This window comes from Gigantopelta aegis, chromosome 11 (genome assembly GCF_016097555.1).
Source record: "Gigantopelta aegis isolate Gae_Host chromosome 11, Gae_host_genome, whole genome shotgun sequence".
Classification (NCBI taxonomy): Eukaryota; Metazoa; Mollusca; class Gastropoda; order Neomphalida; family Peltospiridae; genus Gigantopelta; species Gigantopelta aegis.
In genome coordinates this window covers 11,316,390-11,339,616 of record NC_054709.1, presented here as the reverse complement: position 1 = coordinate 11,339,616, position 23,227 = coordinate 11,316,390, and the positions used below count along the sequence as shown (strand labels likewise).

The 23,227-nt window shown below is 36.0% G+C and overlaps 1 protein-coding gene across 1 annotated transcript; it reads left to right on the top strand.

Moving 5' to 3' along the window:
• Positions 1-21,567, top strand: LOC121385431 (heat shock 70 kDa protein cognate 4). Its single transcript, XM_041516107.1, has 9 exons — positions 1-144; positions 5,613-5,821; positions 7,984-8,189; positions 9,577-9,729; positions 11,090-11,362; positions 11,876-12,158; positions 12,946-13,148; positions 16,953-17,151; positions 18,167-21,567. The coding sequence occupies exons 2-9, from the start codon at positions 5,617-5,619 to the stop codon at positions 18,616-18,618; spliced, it is 1,974 nt and encodes a 657-aa protein (XP_041372041.1). The 5' UTR covers positions 1-144; positions 5,613-5,616; the 3' UTR covers positions 18,619-21,567.
• The last annotated feature ends 1,660 nt before the right edge of the window (positions 21,568-23,227 follow it).

Here is a 23,227-nt window from a genome sequence, read left to right as displayed (position 1 = left end):
GACGTCATTGTCGTCATAATAAAATATAGCCTACTTCCTTTTGCCTTTGTACTGGAAGACCTGTCGGCACGTGCTGCAAAGAAGTCGCATTTTCTTAACGCTGGGTGTGTTAAACATCGTTTCGAAACGTATTTGAACAGGAAGGTAACTAGTAATTAATTGAATAGTATAGATTGTTGTTTATTTTAAAATATTAATTAATTTAATACTAATCATTTTGATTTTTTTTTTCCATTTTCATTGTTGAAATAAATTTATAAAATGAACAGTTTTTAATATTGGGGCGTATCTAATGTACATTTTAATATGAAAATAAAATATTCTTATTTCAGAACGACCGCATAATAGTAACAGGAATTCTAACTTTCATATAGTTTTGAAAATCTATAGGTTACCAGGTTATATTTTGTGGTAACCTATAAATGGGTTACCAGACACAATGCTTATTTCGATGCCTGCATAGTCATGTCGTACCATAGTCATGTCGTACCATAGTCATTTCGTACCATAGTCATTTCGTACCATAGTCATTTCGTACCCAATTTAACCATTTCGTACCAGTTATTTGGTCATTTCGTACCTCAATCATTTATTGCGTAGCTTAGTTGACTGATACATAGTAAAATGTCGAATTACTGATTTAAAAAATAAACGTTAGGCTAATGCAGCTATATTGAAGCCCCACCCTTAAATCTTTTCATTCTGCAACCCACATGTGAATGTGACCTCCAATATCTGAGAATTTCTGGAAATGTATGTGGGAATTCGCCGTTTACTATAAATTGCCATAAAATATTTATTTATCAAGTTATATAAATGAAAATACCATTTTGTTTGGAATTGAATGCCCTTTATAACTGTGTACTTTATTATAAATTTTATGCAATATTTATATTTTATTATATATATATTATATACCATAATATGGTAGTACAAAAATTTAAAATTGTGTTGATGTCAAAATATCTGAATGAAAACATGCTAAAAGAGGTGATTTGTCAGTGTATTAATTATAGGCAATTCAATTATCTACATTATGATGTAGAAATATCTAAGATACACCAATAGATAATGGAGTTATAATAAATTCAAGTCGACGTGTCAAAAGTGCCTATACTGCAAGCAAACGATTCACATCACATCATTATGATCCAAAATAATAAAACTTCACTGAATTCATTCATGGTAAGACAAATAATTTATTATACACTTACTGATCAAAACATGTATCCAGGTTGATTTTTCAAGAGCACATACACACTATTTACACTGCAATAATCCATGGAATTGTCAAAAAGGAAAAGAAAAAGAAAAAGTTCAGGCGAGTATTCAAATGAAAATGTATACAGGTTTGTCACTTGATATGTACACAAATGTTTTGACAGCAGTTCAGGCACTGTAGCATCTCATGTGCTTGGACTGGCATTCAACATGCACAGGAATCTGACATTGCACACATCCAAAATTTGTAGCTCCTGGCCTCTGCCCCTTTCCTGATGCCACTAATGAACACACTTTTCTTTTTGTGAAATTTTTTTCAACCTTGTGTTCTAGCACTGGCCTTTCAATGTTACATACTTTGACAGCCTTTTTTGCCCTGCTGTTACCAATAAGTTCCTCAGATAAGTCTTCGATAAAATCCTGAAGTTGGGCCAGCGATTCATCAGTAACAATAAAGTTCAGACAAGTAAGTGTCTCAATACAAAACGTTACAAACCCTTAAAACCAATAATTTTGCTAAGTCTTACGATATCTGGAGAGGGGATACAACCAGGACAGAACAGTTGGAACATGTCCAGGAGAGGTGAAACAAACGCACCCCAAGTCTGTGAAATTTGTCGTGACGTAGGCATTGTTGTGCTTCGAGCGACGTCTACTGGTGACATCAGAATACTAACTTTCAAAATTATTTCAAGCAATTGGGACATGGTATTTATCGATATAAAACCTTTTTCACTCCATTTGATAAAAACATGATCTAAGTGTGTTACAGGTTTGTACATTAATCAAATTATAATTTATTTTCGCTGGATGGAACTAGGGTGTGCAGCTTTAAAAAGCAGAATGATACAAATTTCCAGTCTATTTTGGTAGTGGAATTCCCCAAAACGTAATCGAACTTGTTGTGGATCAGATCTTTAAAAGCAAAAATACAAACCTGTTTTACCTCTTTGTCAACAGCGCAAAGATACTGTGCAGTGTCCTTATGGACGACCAAAAGGGAATCTGTTTTCCTGAAAATAGTTGTTTTCTTTTGTTATCTCTGCTATGAGGATAGTTAGTATGGTGATCTTTTTGTTAACTTATTTTGTTAATTTTTATTGACATCTTCGTTGTCTTCATGATGTACATTTTGTTACTGCAATACTGGCAATGAAATAGGCCGGGAAGATCGGTGTTGTTGCTGTAGTTGTGAGGGGGTGTAACCATGTTGTGGATCAGACCTTTGATATTAAAACTTTTTTCCAATGAACAAATTATAGTGTTATTTTAGTGTTATCGTAGTTTATAACCTTACAGTGTAGTATTAGACTTGGGTGGTGTTTACATTAATACCGATTGTGGTTGGACTAGGTTTCGACATGGGTTTTTTTATAAAAAAAAATAATTAATGATTCTCATTAGAGTATGTATTGTCAGTTGCACTGCAACACAAAGAAAGAGCTTTTAATATATTAATTTGCTATACTATTCAGGAAATATTAGCTCGAAAATGGGGGGGGGGGGGGGGGGGGGGGGGGGGGGGGGTGGGGGAAAAAGTTTCCCTAACTACCTACCCTATTTGTTTTTGGCATGTAATGGGAATCAAACATTTTTTTTTTACTTGGCCTAAGTCAGTTTGTCATCCAAACGGGTCGTTTCGTCCCTCCACTCACACATATATATTGTCCTTTTTTCCAGCAAAGAGCTATTTTAACGGAAATAAATAAATAGATGGTAGCGAGCTATGAAAATGGGCTAATATGTATCGTCAACGTCCCTAACTGCGTTATGCTTCCAACTCCGTTCGCTTTGTTTTCTCGTGGACGGTTCGCACATTTAACATCCGATTTGTTGTCGTTCATTTGTGATGTTTTTCTTCAGTTCTAGAACATTTTCATTAACAATAAAGTTCAAACAAGTATCTAAATACGAAACTTTATAAACCCCTAAAACCATTAATTTTACTAAGTTTTTGTTTATTCCATAAAATTGCCGATATCGGGTCCACGTGACTTTGTAGGAATTAACTTAAAATGGAGAAAGATGAGTTAAAATTCGGTGCGTGTCACATAACGTCAAGTGCAAGATCAACATGGCCAAAGCATTTAAAAAAAAAAAAATTAACACCCGTTGTTAGTATTTGTTTTCAATTATTGTATTTGATCTGCAAAAGGTATGCTGCAGTTTTGTGCCTCTACTGTAGTGAATAGTATTCATAATCCATTAATAACAATAGTAAATATTGTTAGTGTATAAATTATGTTAATTAAGATTCAATTTATAAATAAAATTTATATTTTACAAACTATTCACTGGTATGAATGTAATGCCTATCAGTTTTGACAACAAGTGTTAGTGATGGGTGTTTGGTAAAACGCGGACTGGACCAAAATGCTTGACTAATTGAATTTTACCTTAAAAAAAAATATTAAACAGTCTTCATCAACTGTGCATACTTAAGAAACATACATTTTTTTAATGTAGTGGCCTTAAAAATTAAAAATGGCAAACCGTACATATGCGGTATGATACTTTTTGCAAACGCATGTGCCTGAACGCAGTTAGAATCGTCGCACTTTCCTGTTACCGGAGGGTGTTTCATTTTTATTTACTAGAATGGATTTATTTGACGTCCACATTGTTGATTTTTTACGTTAGTTGGTTGCAATCTATTTTGTTTCACATATCGTAGCTGAAAAATGTAGAATCGTATTTCCGTAAATATCGTATTCATGTTTTTGTCGTTGGGTGAATGCAGTTTGGGACGTCGATGGTAATATTTGCGACTGCTTAGGTCGACGACAGTCACTTTTCGCACCCTTGCTTTGGCTTTGTACACAATAAATATAACATACTATCTTAGCGTAATTTCACTTGAAATCCATATTTCGTAAAAGGTACAGTTTGTTGAGCGGCTATGTACTAGGCAGATCTTGCATGATGTATATCCAAACATGTCCAAACTTGCTTTGATATTGGGGGTTCTTCCTTCAAACATTGCAGATCCAGAGAGAATGTTCTCTCAAATGAAGCTGATCAAAACAAACATCCGAAATAGGATTGTGGAGCGGGCTTTGGATGCTATTCTGAGTGTTGTGATAGAAGGACCACCAATGAGAGATTTCCTTTCAAGGCTGCGGTGAAACTTTGGGCAAGGAAGAAAAATCACAGACTTACTCATTTGAATAAATTGTGATTTCCCTGCCTTGCTGGCCATTGCAACATTATCTATCTTCACTGTCCCCTTGTCTTTGGAATGAATAGATTATCAATAGGCTTATTATAGCAAAATAAACAAATGCATCACAAATTATATCTTTTTTTATTTCATTCAGCAGTGAAGCATAACAAACTATCAGCACACAAAATAAAACAAACATCTTGTTTATAAGCAGGTTGATATATCATATCATATCATATATGGTGTTATTAAAAGGATCAGAGGAAAATAGAAAAAAAAATTCACAAGATTTTAAACTCTATTAGGGGCCTTATGAGTTGCTCATATGGCATCTAAGGGCCTGCATTAAAAAAAATTCCTGGGGGAGAGCCCACATACCCCCACCACATCCACCTTTTGCTGCCAAATCCAGTGGGGGAAAAACTTGCCACCACTCAAGAAATCCTGGGCAGAACCCTGCTATTTAACGATGCCAGAGCTTGCAAATTGTAATAACATTTGGCTGTGCATTGCCATGTGTAATCTGTGATCTATCAGTTTCATGTAAAGTTGGATTGAGGGCTGCATTTTGGGGTCACGGTCAAACTTTGATATTGATTTCATTGTAGGGTATGAATATTGTTTGCTGTGATTAATGAAATATATGTTGATATTTGTCAGATATGTGATCAAGTAGTTGGTGATCTAATAGAACTTTTTTGGAGAGTATAGGTACGGTGGATAATTGCAGATTAATTTTTTTTTTAAACGGAAAAATTCAGTTTGTCGAGAGCATTTTGTTCACCACTTTTTCCTCCATGATCGCCAACACTTAATGTTATTACAGATAGGCAATGCGTCCATACCAGTGATTAGTTTGTAAAATATCAATTTATACACATTATTTATAATTGTTCTGAGTGGTTTGGGTCTACTATTCACTATAATATGGGCACAAAAATGATGCTCGTACCTTTTGCAATTCTTATATAAAATAGAAATAAAAATCTAATGGGATGAATGAAAATCATAAACATTTAATTATTTGGTCATTTCGATCTGACATGTGCGAGGTCATGCGAATCAATATCGGTAATTTTTAAGAATAAACAACACTGTAGAATTGTTTTTCGGGTTTGTAAAGTTAAGTACATTTAGATTGTGGTAAAACTGAACGACAACTAATGTTTGCACAAACCATTCACAAGAAAACACACATTGACAACATTACTGTACAATTGTTTTCCAGCAAAATGGCCAAAGCTCCAGCAGTGGGTATTGATCTGGGAACAACGTACAGCTGTGTAGGAGTGTTCCAGCATGGAAAAGTAGAAATCATCGCCAATGACCAAGGAAACCGAACCACACCCAGCTATGTGGCTTTCACCGACACTGAACGACTTGTCGGCGATGCAGCCAAGAACCAAGTGGCCATGAATCCTGAAAACACAGTTTTTGGTAAGGAACTCTTATTTTAAAGGTTTTTTTAAATTGGTTTTTATTTTTATGTTGAACCAATTCAAAAAAAGAAGAAAAAAAACAGTTTTACAACACTTGTTTTGTGCTATAAACTCTTGTTGCGATTCTAGAATGTTCAACGTAGTCGGAATGTACTTGATATTTCTGACTGCACATTGCAAATTGCAAAACTGCAAAAAAGTATAGTAAGATACTGAACTTTTTAGAGACTGCTTGAGATATTACTATTTATGGTTGTTAGTTATGTAATACAATATTTACACCACCTTTAAAATGATTGGCTAACCGTTAGGATGGGGCTGTTTCACTCGAAAGTAGAAAAAAGAAAAAAAATTGCCTCACATTTGGGGATCACTTTTAAAAATCTGTATTCTTTTTCTATAACATTGAAATCTTTTATTCAACTGGTATTTTGACTTTGATTGGCTGACCAAAACTTATGCCCTTGCTAAACTGTATAGAAGTTGTTTTATTTTAATGGGAGTGATAATTTAACCTTTTGTTATCTATGGGTTTCGGTCTTCTGTTTGATAGGTTACGATTAATTTTATTTAGCCATGAGAAGTTAGGTCTTTGACATCATATTGCAAATGCTGTTAAATATATTACTTGATATGTTGTAGCTATTTGATTAAAAAAAATATGCATCTGCTGATACAAACAAAAATGTTTTGGGACATCATCAAACTATAATACCGGCCTTAGTGGCGTCGTGGTTAGGCCATCGGTCAACAGGCTGGTAGGTACTGGGTTTGGATCCCAGTAGAGGCATGGGATTTTTAATCCAGATACCGACTCCAAACCCTGAGTGAGTGCTCTGCAAGGCTCAATGGGTAGGTGTAAACCACTTGCACCGACCAGTGGTCCATAACTGGTTCAACTACGGCCATGGTTTGTGCTATCCTGCCTGTGGGAAGCGCATATAAAAGATCCCTTGCTGCCTGTCGTAAAAGAGTAGCCTATGTGGTGACAGCGGGTTTCCTCTAAAAAAAAAATCAGAATGACCATATGTTTGACATACAATAGCCGATAAGATAAATCAATGTGCTCTAGTGGTGTTGTTAAATAAAACAAAACTACATATTTTTTTTTCATTAAAGGCATACTATCACGGATTTAATGCCGTATTTCTCTAAAAAAAATTTAATAAATAAAAATTACATTAATTGTTGGAAACCAAATCTAGCTATCGCATCACCTTAATTGAACCATGATGGAGTGAAATCCAAGTTAACCCTCTTGGCAATTTTAGTTTTTGAATTATGGACCATTGCCATAATTCAATTAATTTTACAAAATATCGGTAATAAATATGGAGTGTGGTGGTTATTGAAGATGGTTGAATAAAGTACATTTAGGGACAAATTTTGTTCAGGTAATACTTTGTTAGACCATTAAATAGGTCAGTGGTCTGTGACAATATCAGGGAATAATTTGTACAGGAAAAAATGGTTAGCAGTTGCTGCTAATCATTTTGTGATTTGATTAGCACATTTGTAAATTTAATTAGCAGTTTCCACGTAGGCTCAAGCATTTAAGTTATGGACAGCACAATGAATCCTTTTAGAGCCCAAGAGATTTTGTGATCTACAGGATGTATTCTAAGCAGTAAGTTATACTGCAGAGTGTGAATAAATCATCATTTGATGTGTACCTTTATAAAATGATTTGTGTACCTTGTCATTTTCCTTTTCATAACGTATCCATTTCTCCCTTGGGTCAATTTCGCGAATCCACGTGTTTACCATTGACAAATTAACCATTTTGATCCATGTTTTGCACAAGTGATGTCAGCACAAAATTTATTTTTAGAACACAGAAAGTCAACTACCTGGTATTAATTCCTAGTTTTACTGAATACACGAGACGTCACTGAAATTTCTATTGAATACTGAATGTGACATTCTAACATTGAATTATTCAAGCCGAACTTTGCCAATTGAAAGAGTGAAAAAAACACGATGGTAATTTTGCTACAACCGCGAAAATAATTAGATTATTTGGTTCGCAGTAACAGCGATCCATAGTGTGAAATTGGTTCGCACGTGCGCTAGAATGACTAGCAAACTGCGATGCGAACCCCAACAAATTATTCCCTGAATATGCCTTTAAACTACTTTTTTTCTTTTTTTTTTTGCCAGATGCAAAAAGACTTATAGGCAGACGTTATGATGATCCTACTGTAACATCAGATAGAAAACACTGGCCGTTCAATGTGGTTAGTGAAGGTGGAAAACCAAAAATTAGTGTCTTTTACCGTGGTGAGAAGAAAAGCTTTTACCCAGAAGAAATCTCGTCAATGGTCCTGAACAAAATGAAGGAGACGGCAGAACAGTATCTAGGAAAGGTAAAATTAATAGTTTATATATATTTTTTAACAGGATTCAGTTTTGTTTGGAATCGTTTTGCCAGATTTTAAACAGATATCCGTGTAACTAAAATTGTGTATTCTTTTACCTGAATAAATTAAAAAAGACCAAAAAAACCCAACTATTTTTAGTGAAATATTTATGCATTATTTAAACCCTTAAAAAGGTAATTAAAAAAACCACTGCTTCATACTTTGTAATAGGGGTGCAACGATAAGGTTTGCGATATAAGAAACTGTTTTGCAATATAGTTGATATTATTTAAATTTAATATTTATGGATTGTTTTTTTTTTAATGAAAACAGAAGGCATAACTTTTTAATGATCTTTATTAGTTTCAGCTGTCAGGTTAAATGTTTTGGGCCATATTTTTATTTTTTTAACAATACTAGTCTACTAGAACATTGGTATGACAGTGTCAAACTATTTATAAATTGTCACATTCGGAAATTGTTGGTTTATTTAGCCGTAGCCGTATTCCAACGTAAATGAACAATGAATAATAATGTGTAAGTAACAAAACATTTATTTGTAATTATCGTTAACTGGTTATTTTCGTTGGACTTTTAACATGTTTTGTTTAGAAGTTAGAACCAAGTGAGGCGACTACGCTTGATGTGATTGTTACATTTCCTGTCATCACTGATTAATAAAATGATGCGGTTTTTGTTTGTTTGCCTATTTCAAGTCAAATAAGATACAGGGAAAAAAAAAATGGAGTATAAAACTCGCAATACGCAAAACTGTACCGCGGTTTGATCAATTATCGCGGTATACCGGTTTATCGTTGCAGCACTACTTTGTAACACACTAAACACCATTCATGACTGTCAAAGATTAAAAGCATTTTCATATTTCACGACTGGTCAAGTAATAAACTTTTAAAACTGAAGTGATCTCAGAACATATGTTCTTTCGTGGTGGAATTGATTGTAGATAGTAGATCATCTGTTAATTCATATTGATTATATCGGATGATTAATTGATGAAATTGAAATCAATTCCAAACACTGCTGGTTATGTATATATACTACTGAGTAATCTATTCACTGTAAACGGGCGGGATGTGGTACAGTGCTCGCCAGAAGCACGGGCGATCGTTCTAGATCGATTCCTGTCTGTGGACTTGCGTGCTATTTTTCGTTCCAGCTAGTGCTCCACAACTGTCTTTGGGATGGTGCATATAAAAGACCCCAAGCTGCTAATTGAAAAGAGTAGCCCATGAAGTGGCAACAGCAGGTTCCTTTCTCATATCTGTGTGGTCAGACACCATATAACCAACCGTAAATAAAATGTGTTGAGTGCATCGTTAAATAAAACATTTCCTTCCCATTCACTAATATTTTTACACATTTGTTTCAACAGACGGTGACGGACGCAGTTGTAACAGTTCCGGCTTATTTCAACGATTCTCAACGACAAGCGACCAAGGATGCAGGAACGATCTCTGGGTTGAACATTCTCCGAATCATCAATGAGCCAACAGCAGCAGCCATTGCATATGGTTTAGACAAGAAGGTATGTAAAAATGAGAAAGATGCTTTATCAAAGTAATATACCGGCCTCGGTGACGTCGTGGTTAGGCCATCGGTCTACAGGCTGGTAGGTACTGGGTTCGGATCCCAGTTGAGGCATGGGATTTTTAATCCAGATACTGACTCCAAACCCTGAGTGAGTGTTCCACAAGGCTCATTGGGTAGGTGTAAACCACTTGCACCGACCAGTGATCCATAACTGGTTCAACAAAGGCCATGGTTTGTGCTATCCTGCCTGTGGGAAGCACAAATAAAAGATCCCTTGCTGCTAATCGGAAAGAGTAGCCCATGTAGTGGCGATGGCGGGTTACCTCTCAAAATCTGTGTGGTCCTTAACCACATGTCTGATGCCATATAACCGTAAATAAAATGTGTTGAGTGCGTCGTTAAATAAAACATTTCTTTCTTTCTTTTATGAAAGTAATGTTGGAAGTCCTAGTTAGATACATATGTTGGTCACCACAGCTTTAGAGTTGCTTCCAAAGCCCAGTACAACAAACTAACCTTGCTGCTGCTCTGCAAGAGGAGCCTGTGTGATGGCGTTGGGTTTCTTTTTAGAAACATTCTAGATCGGGTTTCGCAATTGCCATTTTCATATATTCAGTGCAGTTGGACGAAGACCAGTTGGTTAATTGCTATCATAGGCAAGTAAATATCTCTGTGGTGTCAGTTTCATGATTTTGTCTGTGGATAGGTCGGTTTCAGGTATAATTGGCAACCTTTTCAGTTAAGTAGTTAACTGCCTTAATAACATTGATAAACTGATGTTAAATAGTGGACTCAACAAGTGTTTTTTAATATGTAAAATGTCAACCAAGTCTGTTAATCCCGATTATGCTGGAGAACTTGTAAAAGAACATTTTAATTTGATATTTTGTAAATCAAGTTCTGAAGTCGCCTTTACAGCTTATAGCGGTCAAAATGTAACATAAGTTGTCTTTGAATTACCCTTGGTTTGTGTTTTTTTAATAAAGTTTTATCTCAAAATACTGGTAACTCTTGTGTAAGCCATGTTTTCGTTCACACATTAGATTTAGACATTTACATGGTCAGAATGGATTAAGCACAACTGAAATGGGTTCCCTAATTTTTAGTAATTTTTTTGCATAACCTATACCTGTTCATTAATCTGAGACCTGTATTCAAAGTTATAATACGCATGCCTGCTACAGTCGATAATTGTGTGCCAACCATGACTGGAATTTTTATGTTGCATCAAACCCAAGTTGTATTATATGTCTAGGCTTTGAAGGTTGTACATAATGTCTAGGCGTTGTAGGTTGTACAGATTTGAAGATTACATTTTTTTCAAATTGTAACTTCCATTTGATGGTTTCCCTTAGGTTGGTGGTGAGAGGAACGTGTTGATCTTTGATCTCGGTGGTGGTACTTTTGATGTGTCGATCCTTACAATCGAAGACGGAATCTTTGAGGTGAAGTCGACGGCAGGCGACACCCATCTGGGAGGAGAGGATTTCGACAGCCGCATGGTGAACCACTTCGTCCAGGACTTCAAGAGGAAACACAAGAAGGACATCTCAGAAAACAAGCGATCAGTTCGACGTCTACGAACAGCCTGTGAACGAGCTAAACGAACCCTATCTTCTAGTAGTCAGGTAAGCTTTATTTATGTGTCCACTCAGTTGTAGACGGCCTGTGAACGAGCTAAACGAACCATGTCTTCCAGTAGTCGGGTAAGCTTTATTTAGGTGTCCACTCAGTTGTAGATGGCCTGTGAACGAGCAAAATGAACCCTATCTTCCAGTAGTCGGGTAAGCTATAGTTAGGTGTCCACTCAGTTGTAGACTGCCTGTGAATGAGCTACACAAAGAATCCTATCTTTCAGTAGTCAGCTTTATTTAGGTGTCCACTTATATTCTAAAATAATTGTTAGAAAACCCCAAATTGATTATGATCAAGTCTCATTGCATCTTCAATTGTTAAAAATTGGTTGAGATATTTTCTTGAAAATTAGTCGAAGTATTTCGTGTTGAAGATGACTGGTGTGTTTACTATCATCTTAAAATTTGTGTGTATCCAGAATGTATTTTGTAGCATGGCATTATTCGTAGATGCTGATTTTTGCAAGTTCTGTCTATTAATGCTCTGATCTACGTTTTTCATTTCAGGCCAGTATTGAAATAGACTCCCTCTTTGAAGGCATCGATTTTTACACCAACATCACTCGGGCTAGATTTGAGGAACTGAATGCCGATCTCTTCAGAGGAACGCTGGAACCTGTGGAGAAAGCGATGCGTGACGCAAAATATGACAAGGGTCAAATCCACGACATTGTTCTGGTGGGCGGGTCCACTCGAATCCCCAAGATCCAGAAATTGTTGCAGGATTTCTTCAATGGGAAGGAACTGTGTAAAAGTATTAACCCAGACGAGGCTGTCGCATACGGAGCAGGTATGACAAAGTTTATTACTACGGAATTCACACATGGTTATAAACTACATGGAAGTGATAATGTTTTCATTTATCAATTGCCTCTAGACCATGCTGTGTACAATTTGACACCATAATTGTTCCTGGTTAAATAGTCTGGTAATTATTGTATTAAATTTTTGGAGGAATTAGTTCTGTTCGAGACATCCATTTTTACATTTTGAAGTACGTATGATACAGTGTGTAATAACTCCATCATTAAAAATAATTTCCAGATATTTTGTGGATTTTCTTTTTGTGAATTTGTCGAAATATATATCCACTCGGCTGAAATTACACTTTAGTCAGTGTTCTGTAGTTTATAATTTCTGCTACATTAATTTCACAGAATGTGTGTTATCGGTAATTTAACCTATCCTTTACGACATTAAATAGCTTGTCCAGTTGCTTGTAGCATGTTTGATTTTTTTTTCAGAATTGATTAGAAGTGAGTTTTTGAATTGTCATAAGTACTGGCATTTCTTAAGTTATACATGCACTGTTGTCGAGCTAAAGATAACTCTGTGTTCCAGCTGTGCCGCTTCCCAAAATGACATCATTACACTTGTTATTACACGTGTGCTTCGTATGATTATTATTAACTCTTTTATGTTGAACTGTGTGGATAATAAGTTTTTTTCTTCATTTTTGGATGGATAAAGATAGTTAATGACATAGAATGTCAGCTTTATCCTGTGCAGTCATGCTAAGTGGAATTCCCTATTGTTATACACACACTGTTGTTGAGCTAAAGATAACTGTGTTACAGCTGTGCAGGCTGCGATTCTGTCTGGCGACAAGTCAGAGGCGGTTCAAGACTTGTTGCTTCTCGACGTGGCGCCTCTGTCGCTGGGCATCGAGACGGCCGGCGGGGTGATGACCAGTCTGATCAAGAGAAACACAACGATTCCCACCAAACAGACACAGACGTTCACCACATATTCGGACAACCAGCCCGGAGTGCTCATTCAGGTGATTCTATGTGAAATACTTCCTCTCTTCATTCTTCACTAGGATTTAAATGTCATATTAAAAAATATATATATATATGGCAATTCCACAGTAACTGATGCAACATTGAGAAATTTTTTAACGTCTTTATTATTTTACAAGTATTCAATAAAATTCTTAAGAGTGTTCTTATTGAAATAAATATGTTGTGACAAAGTCATGTCAAAAGAAAATTTCATTGCATACAATTTCAGCACAACTACAATCATAAATGAAGTGTGGGTAACTGACACAACAAAAAAAGTAACTTGTATTTGACGTCGTTGAACTTGCCAAAATTCTCTAAATCTGAAGCATCAAGTTTTCAGATATATATAGAAATGTGTAGTGCACAGGTAATCTCTGATCACTAGAACAAGAGAACTGTTTTCTACAAGGAATTTTTTATTAGTGGGTAACTGACGTAACACTAAATAACTTGAGACAACATTTGCGAATCATAAAAACTAATAAGAACATATTTTTAAAATAAAACATTTGTCTTTGGCAACTAGCTCATCTAAATTGTAAGAAAAGAAAAAAATTCTAACAATCGGGGCATGTTCAGAGTGATGGGTTGGGGGGAGGGGTCAACCCCCCATTTCCCAACCCTATCCCTGCTCAAAGCAAATTATTATTATTTTAATATGCATATACATGCATTTCTCATGATGAATTTTACTTGTAGAATGCAAGATATTGCATTTTAGGACATCAGGTTTTCAGTTTTTCAAACCCACCCCCAGTAACTTGGGCAGTTGCATTATCGGTGCTTGCCAGTCTAAACCCCCACTCCCTTCAAAATTTTCTGCACACATTCCTCAACAATGAGACAACAGCTTACGTTTACATGTACATCTTGATTGGAAGTGTACGTAATGATTTTTTTTTTTTTGCAATTTCCAAGTATATATATATATATTGCATTCACTCTTATGACATCGCCAAATGACTGAACCGAACCAAATGTTTCAAAAGAAATCGATGGGAATAAGGCAGATATTGTAAATAACCCATATTCTTTCTTTAAAATCGGGGGGTGGGGGTGGTATTCTCAGCATGCTGTCCTGTCATTCTTTTGTTTTTTCTTGTTTGATTTCACTTTATCTTGCTCCATTTTTCACTATTCTGTTCTTTTCCATCTCCAACCTCTTTCTGTCTTCGTTCAAATGTGCTTGATTCTCGTTCATTTTCTAGGTTGGTGTCTTGGGAGATATTCTACTAAAAACATCAGCAACTTGGGATATTTTCAGGAGTAGTAACCAATTTATCAAATGAAAGTACATTTGCTATTTAGAACTGTTAAAGGGGCAATTTCATAGTTGCATAATAAATTTCCAAACATTATTGTTTTATTTACCTTTTGAAATGTAAAGATTATTCTTGAATTAAATTACATGCCCATAAAACATTACAACCAAATAACTTCATTTACAGGTAAAAAAAGAATTATATCATTACAAAATTCATTTCAGGTGACCAACAGTTAATTGCGTGAAATCACATTTTGAATTTGAGTTGCAATTGCACAATGACAAAGGACTGGCTGTTTTGTTGAATAACTGATGCAAACTGTTCATGTACTTTACTATTTTAGCCAAGAATTCATGGGAAACCACTGTGGCAGTACGGTGTAATGTTGATTTTTCTGAGTTAATTATGAACGATTATGTATGAAATCATCTCATGTGTAGTTATTTATCATAAATAAATGTAAAAATAGCAAAATAAGTGACTTGCCACTACATGTATGAAACTGCAATTCTAAATTTGTATTACCGGTAATTATTATTGAACATTATAGATACTGTCTACAATAAATGGTGCTGTACATATATTAATCTACGGTAATGAAACAATGTCTACCTCTGACATCACAAGCAATACAATATATCTAATGAAACAAATTCTACATGCATCTGACATCAAAAGCTATACAATATATATCTTGAAGTATAAGGGTGCCGTATATGCATTGATGCTTGTGAAGTGCTATCATCTGCATACATATATCTATTTAAAAACAGTGTTAACCGAGTCATGAATATTTTATTTTAGTGAAATAGGCATCTTTAGATTAGCCTCTAAGGAGTGACGGTGTCTGCAGTTCTTGAAAACTATTTTTTCTATACTTTTACAGAGATGTGCAAAGGTCAAGAAAATTCTGAAACTCATTGTTAATTTTTTTATATAGCAGTTTGGGAATTAACACATTTCACAATCTTACATTATGCCTCCAAGAAATATAACAATGGAAAATAATGTGTTGTCAGACTGGGGAGTTAATCAGTTACCAATAGATTTTAATTCTTGGTGTACCTACTTAGAGTATATGTTGCCATGTTGTGTAACCATGGCACAACTAAGAGAATATAAAAAAATATATAATATATGGTAGCACTGTAGGAGGGCAATATTTAAAATTGAGCTTCCAAGTTTTTATTCATAAAAATCTATTCCAAATTTATTCATTTGTGATGTTTGGGAATTACCATTAAGATCTTAGAAACAAAATGCAATACTTACCGTTATCATATTCATCCAATTTTAATGACATTCATCCAATTTTAATGACATTTTTGAAAAAAGATTTCATAGCAATTTGGGTTCTATTTTTAGGAGGAAATAGCACAAATTAAAGATTGCTACCGGGTCACATGACAGTTGTGAATTAAAACCTGAGTTTTTATGGTTTATTGATCATTAACAAATAATTCTTTGTGAAAAATAAAGACATAACAGGGGGAGAAAAATTCACTCCAGAGGTATCATTTTTCATGGAATTGCCCTATATATATAAAGAAAAAAAATCGCCCATGAAATTCCAATTTTCAACACTACTATTCAGTTTCTTTGACTCTAGTTGGGCTTTTGTTACATTTCACTCCAAATAGGTGATTTCTTTTTACCTGTTTATCAACCACGTTGAAGAGTTGGCGTTTTATAACTTGTGCAGACATATTTTCACTTAAAAGTTTATAAATACATAAAATGATTGTATGTGAAAGGTTAAATATTTTCACACACACACCCGATAACTGGTTTTCTGACCAGAATTTTTGTAAAAACCCAAACTACGATTCATATTGCAATATTTGGTGATTTTCGTTGTTGGTAAAACAATCAAATTTATTATTAAATTAGCTTTCACAATCAGCTATCAATCCCTGAAAATGACGGCGACGTACCGCCATTGTTGTCAAGCGAAAATACTTGCTGAAAACCACTTTTTGAACTCAAAATTTCAAGGTATTTTCATTTGAAAAAATCTAAACAAAAGCCACCATTTTGAAAAACAATCTTTTATTATATTTCCCGTTTCCGGTGAGTGTCATGTGCAAAACGGCGGGAAATATGAATTGGGGAATGCACTGTATACAGTATACAGTATGTCGACTGACGTGATGTCGGGTGAGATAGCTCGCCTGCAGTACTCAGAAGGTTAACACCCAATATCTGATGTATTTTTTGTGCTGTGGTGTCGTTAAACATTAATTCGTTCTTTTGGTCCCAATCTCTATTGAGCCTATTTTCAGCCATTACAGAGTACAAAAACCATGGCAAATAGGAATTGACGAATGGACTGCTTGCTGTTTTAGTGTCGACTGGCAAGAAATCCTGCAGTACCATAAATGTTAATAATCCAATCCGTCGGTAGGAATGAACCTGGCTTTCATGATCAGTTTCCATCATAAGTGGAAGAATATTTCCATGTTGGTTTTGGTGGGGTGTTTTTTTGTTAAATTTTGAGCCATGTCGTAAATGTTTTGTCAATTTGTTTTCCAGGTGTACGAAGGTGAGCGTGCCATGACCAAGGACAACAACCTTCTCGGCAAGTTCGAACTGACTGGCATTCCCCCTGCCCCTCGAGGTGTCCCCCAGATTGAGGTGACCTTTGACATCGATGCCAACGGTATCCTGAACGTGTCGGCTGTTGACAAGAGCACGGGCAAGGAAAATAAGATCACAATCACTAACGACAAAGGTGATTAGAAATGTCTTCATTCACATTGGTTGACATTCAATAGCCGATGATTGATAAACTTAACTTTTACCTTTATTCACATGTTGAGAATGGCAGTGTTCACAGAATTAAGAATGACTAAGCGTTCACAGAATTAAGAATGGTAAGCGTCACAGAATAGGATGTAGCACAATGTGCAAATTTGAGGGCTGTCTCGAAATTACCAAATGTTGCCAGGCTCTTGGTGGAATTTTCATTTAAAACAATTGAGAGGTCGCTAAGAGCTGAGAGACAGTCTAGTAGGCTGTGGTGCATATGTTTGTAATTTAGTGAGAAGCAGATTTGGAATACAGCTTGGTAAAAAAATTACAGATGTATTTGCCGTAATTCGGTCAGGTTATTAATACAAAACGGTGCAATAGCTTCCCCACAAAAAGGAGAAAGCCTGTTTTTCATAAATGCAGGTGTTTAAGCATTGTAAATATGAATAGTTGCATTTTTGTATGACTAAAACAGGTTTCATAATTTTGACCCAATGTTTTATGTGCATTGGAGTGTATTTCAAAAGAATATTGAATATCGGAATGCACCAGTAAAAATATATATAGTTAATGGTCTATTCTAAATTGTTAACAAAAACATGGTATAGAAGTTCATAATTCTAAATCAGTTGTTAATGACTGCTACATTGTTTTTCATCCTGGAAATTGTTGAATAACTAGAATATATGAAGAAACCCCTGTCAGCCAAGTCAGTTTTCTCTCTAGGGGGTTAGCTATTTGGTTGAAAGTCTGTTTTTTAGTTTCTTAGTTCGCATTAAATTTATTTTTCAACCATCCCAATTTTTAATTATATTTCTATAACTAGGGCTGAAATTTGCATTTATTTAATGCCGAAGATGTGAAAGGTGACGCCTTCTCTCTTCCACCACCACCACCACATATGTTCGTCCATACTAAAACTAAAACCATTGTTAAGGACTGCTATATTTCAAATATTCGTATAATTAAAAACTAAACCGTAAATTTATTTTCAGGTCGTCTTTCCAAGGAGGAGATCGAACGCATGGTGAACGAGGCCGAGAACTACAAAACGGAGGATGACAAGCAGCGTGATCGAATCCAGGCGAAGAACGGGCTGGAGAGCTACGCATTCAACATGAAGTCGACGGTGGAGGACGAGAAACTGAAGGACAAGATCAGCGAGAGTGACAAGAAGACGATCACGGACAAGTGTAGCGAGGTCATCCAGTGGTTGGACTTGAACCAGCTGGCCGAGAAGGAAGAGTTTGAACACAAGCAGAAGGAGCTGGAGGGAATCTGTAACCCCATCATCACCAAGCTGTACCAGGCCGCGGGCGATGGAGCCGGCGGCATGCCAGGAGGCATGCCAGGAGGAATGCCTAACTTTGGAGGTGCAGGAGCCCCAGGGGCTGGGGGAGCACCATCTGGGGGAAACGGGGGACCAACAATTGAGGAAGTCGATTAAACAGAAGATTCAAGAGAAGACTGAACAAATTGACTAGTCCCAAAATAGGACAATTATTCTGTGCACTACAATCACAAACTTCTAGTTACATTTTTTATCTATAGCGATGCGCAAAAAAAACAACTTTTCATTGAGTCATTACATGTCAGTTCAACACAGCTTTTGACATCACCATCACCGATTTTCTTGAAATTTGGCAGGATGATTGGTATCGTGGAGAAACACTCTGAAACCAAATTTTGTTACAGATGTGGGTTAACGAACTTTGGGCGGAAATAGCATGATGTCGTGGGTTCAAACATCCAATAATATAGCACCTAGAAGCATGGGGCTTTTACCAAGGTCATATGAAACCCAATACTGTGTTCTTGTCAAGTATTATAATTTCAAAAAAACCCTCACAACTTTTAACTTTGACAGTGACATTTAAAAAATTCAAAATTCCATGATATAACAATTCCAGCAAATTTAGGAACTCTTAAACTTTGAGTAATCATCCATTAATGAGAGAATTTCATTGATAATCTGCTTAGTTTTGATTTCCGCTTCATGGGAGCCTTTGTTACAATTTTGTTTCCTTGGCTGAAATCATGTATGTGCGTCCTTTTGCTATGGTTGGATGAACAGTTGTTAGAACATCTTGACAATCCATAGTAAGGATATCGGGATAGTCTGGAAATGCACATGATGGTGCTGGTCCATGAGGATGATGAAGAGTCAGCTGCACATCTAGAGTTTTCACATCAGTTTTTTTAACACATGCCAGCTACCACTGACTGTCATATATCAGTGACATATCCTTTTATGGAACACGCATCCACGGTGTCTGAAAGGATAGATGTATGTTCCTCTTTGGTCTGGACACTATGAGAAAACACAAACAACAACTTTATCTTTTGACAATGGACAGATGCTGTGTATCTTCCTTGTCCCAGGAATGGTGTGTGCATTTTTTTAATATCTCACTGAGAAATTCTGCTTCCTTTTGATACAGCTCCGTTACAAACTGACAATGAATATTTTTGATCTCAGACTGCAAATTCAAAGTGCTGGAGAGGTGTCGTTATTTGCTGGTTATATGGTCGTTAGAGACTAGCTTTGGCTGCAAGTCTTATTATAGTACCCCCAACTCCATCACATGGGCTTTTTCCATGTGATGTTGCGAAGAAGTGCCATTCTGCTGGAATACCACCAACATCCTCGTAACACATATATATATATATATAAAAAAAAAATTGTATTGTGCAGCACAACCATCTGAAATGTACAAAAGCTTTTTGGGCACAGCTATCGTTTCATGTGTGTTCTCAGAGATAACAAAGCTTAGCTTCTGAATCATCTCGTGTTCGATAGTAACACGCAAATGGATGAATTGTTGCTTGTAAGTTGTTCCAGTGGAATTACTGGGTAGCATCCTGGATAACGAAACTATAATTTTCAGCAAAATCAGCAACAACCAAGAACTCCCTGCTAAAAATAAAAATAAAAATGTAGACACTTGTTTGGCAATGAAATCGTGACACGAGTTTTGAGAGACAAATCTGTGAAAGAAGTCACACTCGATCTACTGTTTGAACCTTTGTTTCTAAAGTTGATCTCAGTCTGTTGATGTCCACTGTTTGTATTGAATTGGAGCAATCATGCTGTCTTACATATGTCTCAAGTTTATCCCGCAAACTATTTGTTCCTGGACATTCAGAGCATTGACCTAGAAAATATGCAATGCGTGGTGGATTGCACTGAAGGGCAGCAAGACGGTGTCGATAGTGTTTCGTGTCACCATGAATAACAGTATCAAGGTTGGCTCCACAGTTTTTATGTTTTGATGTGCGGTACAGTGTGTTGCACTGGACCCAACAAGTACACACTGTTGTGGACGCAGTTATCAAATTTAGAAAATCCAATTTTAGGTTATATAGTACCAGATGTTTTTGTATGTGCTGCTTTTGACCATCTACTTCAATTATTTCACCATTACCTCTGTTGCCTTTGAAATTATTTTGCCATTGACGTTAGGTATTGATAGAATTCCCTGTTCCTTGACCAGATTCTTAGCCTTCCTGGCCATATAATTAGAACACTGAAATTCATCCTACTACCTTTCTAATACTCCCAACTCTTGGGTAGCACTGCTGGAACTTGGACTTTTTCACTACTACTTAAATCTTCTTTCAATTGGTTCAGAGGGCAGCTTAGCAAGTTGTTTTTGACATGAACTTCAAAATAACTCTCTTGGTAAGTTCTCGCAAACCTTTAGTCTTTCTCTTGCTGTGACATCTGAATGGGTCACAACATGCTGACTGTCTTAAAATGAATTCACTCTTTACAGACGACATTGTAGACACATGTATAATGGCGCAAGAGATGAGCAATATGTGAATGTACAAAATTAAAAGAAAGTCTGCTTTGCCTGCTGTAGTTTTTCACTACAAATGTTATAACAAAGTTGAAAAAAAGTTAGCGATATAACACTCAATAAGCTACAATAAAAAGACGAAGCCAAAAACAAAATGGTAAAACCCCATGCTTCTAGGAGCTATATTACCGGAGATATGAATGTTTGAACCCACGTCATGCTATTTTGGCCAAAGTTCATTAACCCATATCGCTGGAAGAAAGGTGAAAGTTGGTTTCTGAATGTTCCTCCATGACACTAATCATCCTGCCAAATTTTAAGGAAATCGGTGGTGGTGGTGGTGATGTCAAAAGCTGTGTTGAACTGATATGGAATGACTCCATTGTTAATAAATTTCTTTCTTGAATTTTCTAGTGCCATTTTGATGAATTACGACATTCCGTTCATGCAACTGACTTATTTTAGGCATGCACACCGTTTGTTAAATTTACATCTTATTTTTTTATGTTGCATATCTTTTTTTTTTGCACTAAGTTCACACTGCCGGGATCATAACAGTTTTTGCTGAGAATAAAAATACTCCGTTGATGAAATGTGTTTTGTCTTAATTTATTTCTAACCAGTCCCTTATCTGATTGACAATGGTTTGTGAAGTTGAAGCTCAGTGAATGAAACTTTATTAGCAACTGGACCAATAGATGTTTGTTTCCCAGCAAGGCTAGTTCTGGCACTTTCCAAATATGCCAATTGCAAATTTTAAAAACAGTTTGTGAAATAATTTCATAATTGAAATTTTGTTTAATAAATATTTGGCGAACTTTTCTGCTGACCCAGAACTAGCCCTACCCAGGGTAAATCGTGCAAATGTGTGCTTTGTATTTCTCTTGGGGACCCAATAAAGTTCAAATTTAGTTTTAACACCACAGCAGATAAACAATCATTGGTTATTGGATATTCGTAATTTGCTACGTTTTCACTTTACATCTCGAAGGAAACCCTTTGCTGTATTTTTCCATTAGCAGCAAGGGAGGTTTTATATGCACTTTCCTAGAGATGGGACAGCACACACCTTGGAACTGGTTTTGGTTGAGGGAACTGAGGTGATAATATTCCAAGACACTAGCACACTTGACGCGGAGGTTCCAAGACGCCAGCACGCTTGACGTTGAGGTTCCAAGACGAGAGCACGCGACGCGGAGGTAGATATCCCATCTCACCTGGGGTGTGGTGTCCTATCCCAGCTATAAATAAAACTAGCTCAACATTGCATTAACACAATACAACAATTTGATATTTAATAACATTTATTTCTAAATATACATATGCAAACATCACTAAAACAGGATTTGATGCCCATTTCAAACTATTATGATCTGTAAATTGCACCATATTTAAATGAAGATTTATTAGCACTTCAGATAAAATTAAATCTACTTAATAAAAATTATTTTATGGACAAAAACTTTAATACAAAGCTTATCGAAAATTTAATGCAAAGCTTTAAAAAAGGCATCCCTTTCCCTTTACACATGTTCAAGTACCGTACATAATTAAGACCCGTTTCCATTGGCCTCTGGACTAGAATTCTAAAATATTACTATCCCCATTGCAAATTATTCTTCCCATGATTTTGTAAAATGGTGTAGGGGTCACAATTAAAGGGCAAGTTCGTTTACCAAAAGGAATCCCATTTGTAGGGGGTTCAGGGGTATGCTAATATGCTTGGCGACACATTTTTGGGGCAATTTAGTATTGTATATTGCAGACTGTAGTCCTTAAAAAGGGTTATTTGAAAATATGGGGTGGAGGAGGGTAACGATACCTCCGCCAATGAGTGTCCCACCCAATATTGCCTAGAACCATGTCCAACGCATAAGATTTAATAATACATATGAGGTCAATCCTGAAAATTTAATATGTGCCCAGTGGTGAAGCGCTCCTATGATGCGCAATGGTCCAGGGTCCATTCCCAATGCTAGACACATTGGGCTATTTCTCATTCCAAGTGCACCATGACTGGTATATCAAATGCTGTGGTATGTGTTATCCTGTCTGTGGGATGGTGCATGTAAAAAAAAAGAAGATCTTTCGCTACTAATGGGGTATGTTTGACACCCAATGATTAATAAATCAATATGTGCTAATGGTGTCTAAACAAAACAAACTAATATACTGCATACTAAAGTACTAATCAAAATTATACCCAGGTGATTTTCCAATCTTATATATTAGTTATGAAAATCCCTGGAGTAA

Bases quoted from the DNA above. Each gene is read 5' to 3' on its own strand.
- LOC121385431 (XM_041516107.1), top strand. From the start codon at position 5,617: ATGGCCAAAGCTCCAGCAGTGGGTATTGATCTGGGAACAACGTACAGC. The intron at 11,363-11,875 runs GTAAGCTTTATT...TTTTCATTTCAG, and splicing joins CCCTATCTTCTAGTAGTCAG to GCCAGTATTGAAATAGACTC. The intron at 17,152-18,166 runs GTGATTAGAAAT...ATTTATTTTCAG, and splicing joins CACAATCACTAACGACAAAG to GTCGTCTTTCCAAGGAGGAG.